Source organism: Pteropus vampyrus, unplaced genomic scaffold, assembly GCF_000151845.1.
Source record: "Pteropus vampyrus isolate Shadow unplaced genomic scaffold, Pvam_2.0 Scaffold21, whole genome shotgun sequence".
Classification (NCBI taxonomy): domain Eukaryota; kingdom Metazoa; phylum Chordata; class Mammalia; order Chiroptera; family Pteropodidae; genus Pteropus; species Pteropus vampyrus.
The window spans coordinates 12,904,421-12,912,726 of NW_011888802.1; the positions used below are offsets into that span (position 1 = coordinate 12,904,421).

Here is an 8,306-nt window from a genome sequence, read left to right on the forward strand (position 1 = left end):
GTAAGAATTAGCCGAACGGACACGTGGATAAAGAATGATCGCATGAATTAGGCGCTTAAAGTAAATGTCAGCTCCCAGCCCTTATCCCTCGTATTTGTGCCTCTGGCCTGTTCGGGGGATCCATTCTTGGTCTGGGACCAAGCCCTTTTGGAGTTGAACGTGGGGGACTATCCGCGAGCAGCCGCTGCAGTCCGGGGAGGAGGCGCGCGGGGCCCAAGACATCCATCTCCGTCAGCCACCGCCGCCACTCCCGCCCCTAGCGCCGCGCTGCTGGCCACCCTTGCCCCTTGACTGAATCTCTGTCGCAAGATGGCCGGAACAGGAAAGAAGGGGGCACGCTTTCCCGTTGCCTCCGCCACCCATCCCCTGGCAGGGCCCCCAGCCCGGCGCACCGCAGGGCTGGCTCCGGAACCAGCAAAGACAAAGGCCGGGAGACGCGGGCTAAAGTCGGGCCTTGGCGCGGTCCCTTAAGGCAAACGGGATGGGGTCTGCAGCGTCTCTGCTCACAGCCAGGAAAGCGGGAGGAGGGCCGGGCTTCACGGGCACCGAGATGCTCCGTCTGCCATGGGATTCCACAGGCGCCTGGAGCATCTCCGGCCTCGGCTCACCCCAGTTGCGCGCTCCTGGGCGGGAGCCCGGCGCTGCAGGCAGACGGGGGCGTCGCTGGGGACCAGGACCCCAGGCGTGCTGCTAGTGCTTGGCGGGCCCGCAGAGGCCGAGGAGCAGCCGAGCGGGAAGCGGCGGGCCAGCTCCTTCTTCCAGGGTGCAGGATGAAGCCTGTCTGGCTGGGGCAAGTTGTGGCGAGGCGGGCCGCCTGGCGCTGCTCCTGGCCCTCCCAGATTCAGGCCGCGGGCGCCTCGGGATCCCCCACCCCCCTCCCGCCCCCCTCCCCTCGAAGATCTTTCTCGGCCCTCTCTCTCAGCGTCTCAGCTCTTCTGGCAGCTGGGCGGGACCGTGCACGTCTAGACTGCAGCGCAAAAATGCGCTCCACCAATCCGGCTGTTGGTGCAGACACGTGGTGCCGGGGAAAGCTCTGTTGCTAGAGTGGGATGCTCTCCCCAGGAAGGTTTTTCAAAGAGACACAAGATTCACTCCAACCCTTCGGTTGGCCTGGCCCTCAGCTAGCTAATTTCCCATAGGGTTTTATTTGAATTCGCTCCCAAGAAGATACTCGTTTCAATTGCAGAAATCTGCAGATGCAAGGGACCTTGAAAAGGCTATCTAATGCAGCCCTGCATTTGAGTGACGTGGAAAACGGATTAGGCACTTTGAGCCCAAACACACAAGGATTTAAACCTACGTAGGTTTCTGCATCCCTTTCAGTTATGCCCTCTTTAGGACAAGAGGCAAGGATCTCTGTTAGCAGAAAATTCGTCGATGCGGGAGAAGGGAGACGTGAGTCAAGAGTAGTGTGACTGTTTAACCTAAAATTGGAACATGTGGTCTGACCATGGGGCAAAATTCAATATTTTAAAGTAATGAGCAATCCAGAAAGTATGCATTTTAACAACCATGAGGTTGACTCAGATTGAGAACTTTGAGTGAATCTTTTGCAAAATTTTAGTGTCTGCTGTAGCAAAAATTGTTCTTCAATTACGGAGGAATAACTATAGAATTTTTGCTGGATGACAACAGGTTACTGTAAATGTCTTTCCTTGTACTTCACCCTGACTGAATCAACTTTATTTAGCATGATGCTTCAAACATAGTAATAGCTCACTAAGTATTTACGTTGAATTCCTTGCTTTAGTTTTTACTTGAAAACATAAGGCCTAGGACAGCCTTAGTGGGATTTTTTAATTTGTCTAATTTTAAAATGCTTAAATTTAAAAGATAATTCAAGATCCCTCTAAAAATCCTGTAAAGTGGTATGCCAAAATTTCTGGGTAGACATTTCAGGAAATATGAGGTACATAGGCCAATGCTCTTTGAGGTGTTTATGCGTGTGTGTGTGTGTGTGTGTGTGTGTGTAATATGATTGTCCAATCAACATTTTATGATACACCATTTGAGTTACCTGTATTCTCCATTCCTTACTGTCAGTATATTACCCCACATGCAGGGTTGGAAGAAATGAGATGAATCAGTTGACTTTAGCATGGCATAGCAGCAATCATACATTCTTCATCCTTTCAAATTTCTTATGCCAGTCATCACATAGTAGACTATGAGACCCACAGTCTGTAAGATCCTCAAGTGTTCTAGCACAATGAACACATTTAGTAAGTGTTTGAATAAATATTTGACAGCAATGATTATTTTAAAAAGGAAATGGAAATATTGGTGAATAGTGATCATTTGTATGACAAGTAAATAAAAATGTAGCTAAATTTGTTTCAAATTTTTGTTTCTATTTCTCATTTGAAAATATCAAGTGTGAGAAAATGAAAATTACATTGGGGCAGGCAATTGTGAGTGGTGATTAGCAAGGAATCTATTTATAATTAAATATTACCAGGTCTCAAAGAAGTAATGCCAAAGTTAGATATCCAAACTGAGACTATGAACCAAAAATAATTAAAGTATTGAATCAGATAAAACATCTCATTTCTGCTTTTCCTTTTTGATCACCTGGCTAATGTCTTTTAGCTATCATTGTAATGTCATATGTAGTATATAGAAGAGTCTCTAAAATGTATATGTGCAGTTTTAAAAATAACAGAATGAACACTTGTATACACACCACCTAGGTTAAGAAATAAGACATTCCCGGCATTTTGGAAATGCCCCTCTGTGCACCTTCCCAATCACATCCCTCTCCATCCTCCTGTTTAGCAGTTTCCTAATTTTTGAATTACATCATTACCTTTTCTTTATAGTTTACATTATTATGTATAATCTATCTATATATACACATACATATATATTATACATTATATATACATACATATTATACATATATACATTTTATTATTTACTTTTGAAAAGTGAGTAGCAAGCATGAACTGTGTAAAGATGAGTCAGATGAGTATCTAGGTCTGTACTGCCTTTACGCATAGACAAGAGAGTTCCGCACTGGCCTGGCCCTTTAGAAAATCCAAGGAGCTAATGGACCAGGTCTTTCTATAGCCTGTGCTCTCCTGTTCTAGACTCTTATGGTTAGGTACACAGGGTGGCCATGGGCAGCAGTACTATTTAGAAGTATTCAATAGTGCAGACATATGGTTGGGAGATATAAATCCATGCATACAAGTCCCCTCGCTGGTCAAGATGGTGCCAGGGTGGGAAGAGAAGAGTCACTGCCTGGGAGCTTGGCTGAGAGTTCTGAAATTCTAAATGCAGACCTGGTTTTGCAGCCTCAGCTTCCTTTGGGTAACTTAAAATGTGATGCTGCTGGCTAGCAGTTGTAAATGTAGATTGCAGACTCTAGGGCAACCATTAAAAAAAAAATCAAAAAGAATTAATGTGCTAAAAGGAAAGATAAAATGCTCAGTTAAAACCAGAGAAGGCAGAAAAATGGAGAGAAAAGAAACAAAAAAGTACAATGAATAGGAAACAGCTATAAACATGGAAATATTAACCCAATTATATCAATTATCATTTTAAATGTGTATGGTTTAAACAAACCAATTAAAAGACAGAGATTGTCGGAGTGGCTAAAAAAAAAAAAAAAAAGACAAGACCCAGCAATGTGTTACCAATAAGAAACTCACTTTAAATGTAAGACTAAGGTGAAAAGTGAAGGGATAGAAAAAGATACACCACGCTAAGAGGAATCAAAAGAAACCTGGAGTAGGCATATTAATTTCAGACAAAGCAGACTTAAGAACAAGAGAAATGGTCAGGGATTAAGAGGAGTACCACATAATGATAAAGGGGTCAGTATTCCAAGAAGACATAATATAAAAAGAGAGTGTCACAATACATGAGGCAGAAACAGATAGAACTACAAGGAAAAGTAGACAAATCCACTATTATGGTTGGAGACTTTAACATTTTTAACAGTTGATAGACCAGTAAAGACAGAGATGACCCAAAGAGCACTATCAACCAGTCTGATCTCATAGAATACTCCATTCAACAAGAGCAGAATATACATTCTTCTCAAACGGGCATGGAATATTCACGAAGACAGTCCACATTCTGGGACATCAAACACAACTTAACAAAGGTAAAAGAATAGATATACAAAATATATACTCAGACCATGATGGAATTAAACCAGAAATCAATAACAGATAGATAGCTAGAAAATCCCAAAATATCTTGAGATTAAATAACACATTTCTATTTAATACGTAGGTCAAAGAAGAAATCTCAAGAGAACTTTTAAAATATTTTGAGCTAAATGAAAATACAACTTACCAAAATTTGTGAAATGCAATGAATATAGGGCTTAGAGGGAAATTTGCTTAGTAGAAGTGAGTCACTAAGTCACCAAGTGGAGGGCAATTAGGTTTTCCTTTTAAAGGAAAGAAGTATTAAAGGCTTTGAGGCCATATTTTGAAACTATCACAGCAACTAATGTAATACCTCCCTTTTCTTTGTTCCCTGGTGGCCTAAGTATCAAAAATGGCCTGGTTGCATTCTCAACTTAAAATTCAATTGAACCATTAATGTGTTGCCTTGAATTGACTCGGGGCAGGAAGGTAGGGTTAAAAAGCAAAAAACAACGAACAAGCAAACCCCCAACCTAACTCTCAAGGAAAATGGCTCAGTCCTGGCGTTTGCAGTAGGTTGGGAAGGGTCACATAAATGAGTAAGAACTAGTGGGTTGAATACACAATCACTGGGAAGTGCCCATATGTCCACACCTTGGAGCCCCTTGATTAATTTGTCACAACCAAATATTCATGAGGGTCAGATTCTTTTTATTGGAATTTGATTACCATGGCCATGGTACTGTCTGCTAGGATAACTAAGGTCGGTTTACCTCCAGCCTCTACAAGGTCACAGACATCTTGAGCTCCTCTCATCCCCTTGTGATCTGGGAGCCCATTTCAATGGCAGCTCTTGCACTCAGTTTTCTGATTCTAGACAGCACTTTTTGTAAAGAGCTGTCACTTCCTTCAGGAGGTGGATACAAAATGTGATTTTTATGCCTTCGTGCCTTCTTCCTTTAATGTGTCCTCCTGCTCTGTAGTGTCCAGAAAGCTAAAAACTATGCTCGCCAAACTCCTTTCCAGCTCATATTCTGGAATCAAATTGGTTTCTGCCAATTAGATACACTCCTGAATGATTTGAAAGGCAGAAGTGAGACAGAAGCTATTTTCCTGCTGTTGTTTTTGCTGGCAAGCAAGGTTATGCAGATCAGTGTCAAAGGGTAAAGGCAGCAACTGAACTCGTGTCTAGTTCCAACTTGCAACGCGTGGAGTGGCGGTTGAGACAGTCATGGCTATACTGGCTTTTTTTTTCAGAGGATCAAAGTCCTGAACTTAACAGTTCCAATTCTGCCCCTCCTCACCCAACCCTTCTCTAGCCCTTTCAATGATTGTGCAAGCATCTAATTGGGTACAATGATCTTAACTGCTTAAACTACCTAGAGTGGCTTTGACATCCTACACTAAAGCCACACTGATACCCCATATCAGTCTATGTTTTTTATGAAATAAAAGTTTATATTAAGGATCTAAGGAAGTCCCTGGAATAGATGAACATAATCTATTCAATCCTTTATTCTCTTTTCCTGAAGTCTTTGAATTCCTTCCTTTAAACTTGTTAAGGAATTTCTGACTTTGGAGATGTAATTTGTTGTTCAGCGCACATTTACATTGAACAGCCTTTCCCCAACTTGTTACACACTGAATACACAATCACTGGGAAGTGCCCATATGTATACATTTGGCCTGATCCAAAATAGGGACCACGCTTCTTTACCTAGCAACCTCAAAATCTATTTCCACATCCTTCCAATTTGGGAGGTGATATAAATCAGCAAATTCCTACAACTTTCTTTAGATTTCTAACTCTTCTGTACCAATATCCAGGATTGCCTCATTCCCATACCTCCATCCCCAAGGCCATGTTAAATTTGTATTCTGGTTGCCATAACAACAGTGTGCCTTGTCTCCTGAGAGGATAATTGTTCATTCTCTCCAGCAAAGATGGGCAAAGCTTCCTCAGCCAAAGAAAGCAGAGTGAGGACTTATTTTAGGATGGTCTGAGGACTTCAGATATTCTATTGTCAATTGCTCTCAAACTTTCATCAGAGTTTCTTCATGGAAGACTTGTTTAAATACAGGTAGCTGTGCCCACCCGGAGTTTCTCATTTAGTAGGTCTGGGCCGAGGCCAGGAAATTTGCATTTCTGACAAGTTTCTATGTGATACCCCTTTGAGAACCACTGCATTCAGTCTTATAAATCCTCTTAATATCTTCATTTCCACTTGTCTGGATCCACAGTCCTCTGATCAGTTCTATAGCCTTCATAGGTTTAGAGATACAGGGCATCATGCTTGCAACTTCCAAACAGATGAGAGAGAGAGAGAGAGAGAGAGAGAGAGAGAGAGAGAGAGAGAGAGAGAGATGATAAAGCAAATATAACAGTATAGCAAATTGGGGACTCTGGAAGAAGGGTCTATGAAGAAAGATATTTTGTAATAGCTTTGTAACTTAAAAAAAAAAAAAAAAAGGATATAAATGTATTTGTCTTATTTCAGAGAAGGCCAGAAGGAGGCAGTGTGGATCTGTATGGCAGCTCCATGGCATTAATAGGCACCGAAGCTTCTTCCACGTTTCTGCAATCTTAGATGTGTCCTATCTCCTTATGGTAGAAAATGGGTGCTGCAGTTTCAACATCCCATTCTCAATCCAGGCCACCACATAGAGAAAGGGGAGACTATCCTTGTAACATTTAAGTATAAAATTATGTCGAAATTAAAAGTTAGGAAAAAACAAGTAATATGTATTAAAAACATTTTTTAAATGAAATTTTGATAATTATATCAGCTAGCTATCATACTTGGGCCCCTGACAGTAATGAATCCCACCTGATCTGGTAGAGGACAAAAATGAATTCAGAAAAAATATCTTCAGGAATGACTCATAGAAACAATATTCTGGTGTTCATGTATATCCAAAATTGTCTATCTGTGGCCTTTATTCTTAAATAAGTTTTACTCAATTGTCTAATAGCATTGACTGTTTAGAAATGACTGACCCATCCTATATTTACTTCCTGTTATAAATGACTTGAACTTTTTGTCCAGCTGTTCGTAGTATTATTTCTTTTTCTTTCTAATTCAGAAAAAAATTAATTTTACCTGGATATGTCTCAAGCTTGACAGTTCTGAGAATTTTTCCAGTAAATTCTTTTAATGCTCAGAGTCAAGTCCTCTTTTATTCTTGGAAATTTTTCTTTTATTATATGTTAATACATTTGTTCCCTTCTATTATTTCCATTTTCTCCTTTGGAAACTCTGAAGTGTATGTATAATTGGATATTGTTTGCCTGTCTTCCACATCAATTCTTTTTCTGTTAATCCTCATTTTAATAAACATTTTTATTGAAAGTATATTATACATGTAGAAACCACAGAAATAGTAAATGTAATAGTTTAATTGAATTCTCAAAAAGTTAACACACCTAGGTAGGCAGTATTGGCATTTTAATTCTTTTAAATATTTTGCTAAATTTCATCTTGTTTACTTTTCTCATCCCTACACCCTATGTCTCTTATTAGGTTTCAGCATGACTTTCCTTTTCAACTTGGCCTTCATTGTTATGAGGGCTTCTTATTTTCTTCCACTTCTTTCCTGAGTTCTGTCAGCTTTCGATTCATCTCATTTTTATTTCTCCATTTCTTTCTCAAGCTCTTTATCTCTACTTGCTCTGAGATGTGCATTAGCAGGCATCCTCTCCTGATTTCTCTACTGTCTGGCATTCCTCCTCCTACACTTTCCTGAGGGTGTCATTTGCTTTTCTCTTTTTTATCTGTCGTTGTGGCTTTGGGTGATTTCCAAGAGGAAAGGAAGGAGATACAGATTTGATACTACTATCCTCAAAATAGAAGCTTTGATAAATACCAATTACTGAGTTAAAGCAGTTTGCTTTCATTTTTTGCTGAGATTTTTTTTTAAACATGAATGAGTGCTGTATTTTATCTAAAGAGTGAATCTATTGAAATGATTTTTCATCTACATGTTAATTTGATGTATTTTATTAAAAGATGTTTTGATGTTGATTTACCCTTGTGTACCTGGATATCTTGGTTATCTTTTATTTCCAACTGCCTGAATTCGATTCTGGCATTCTATTTTTCTTTTCATGCCTACTTTCAAACTTATTGGTGTAAAGACATTCAATGTTTTAGCTTATAAATTAGAACATCTCTACCATATTTGTGGTTGGATGCTCCTTTTAAAATT

At 40.2% G+C, this 8,306-nt stretch overlaps 1 protein-coding gene across 1 annotated transcript in view; it reads left to right on the forward strand.

Annotated features, from left to right (window-relative positions):
• LOC111736651 overlaps positions 1-1,578 on the forward strand; it is a 3,123-nt gene extending 1,545 nt beyond the window's left edge. The window contains exon 2 of the mRNA XM_023528016.1: positions 261-1,578. Coding sequence (XP_023383784.1) covers positions 261-1,043 — 783 coding nt within the window. The 3' untranslated portion in view covers positions 1,044-1,578. The remainder of the gene's footprint in view (positions 1-260) is intronic.
• The last annotated feature ends 6,728 nt before the right edge of the window (positions 1,579-8,306 follow it).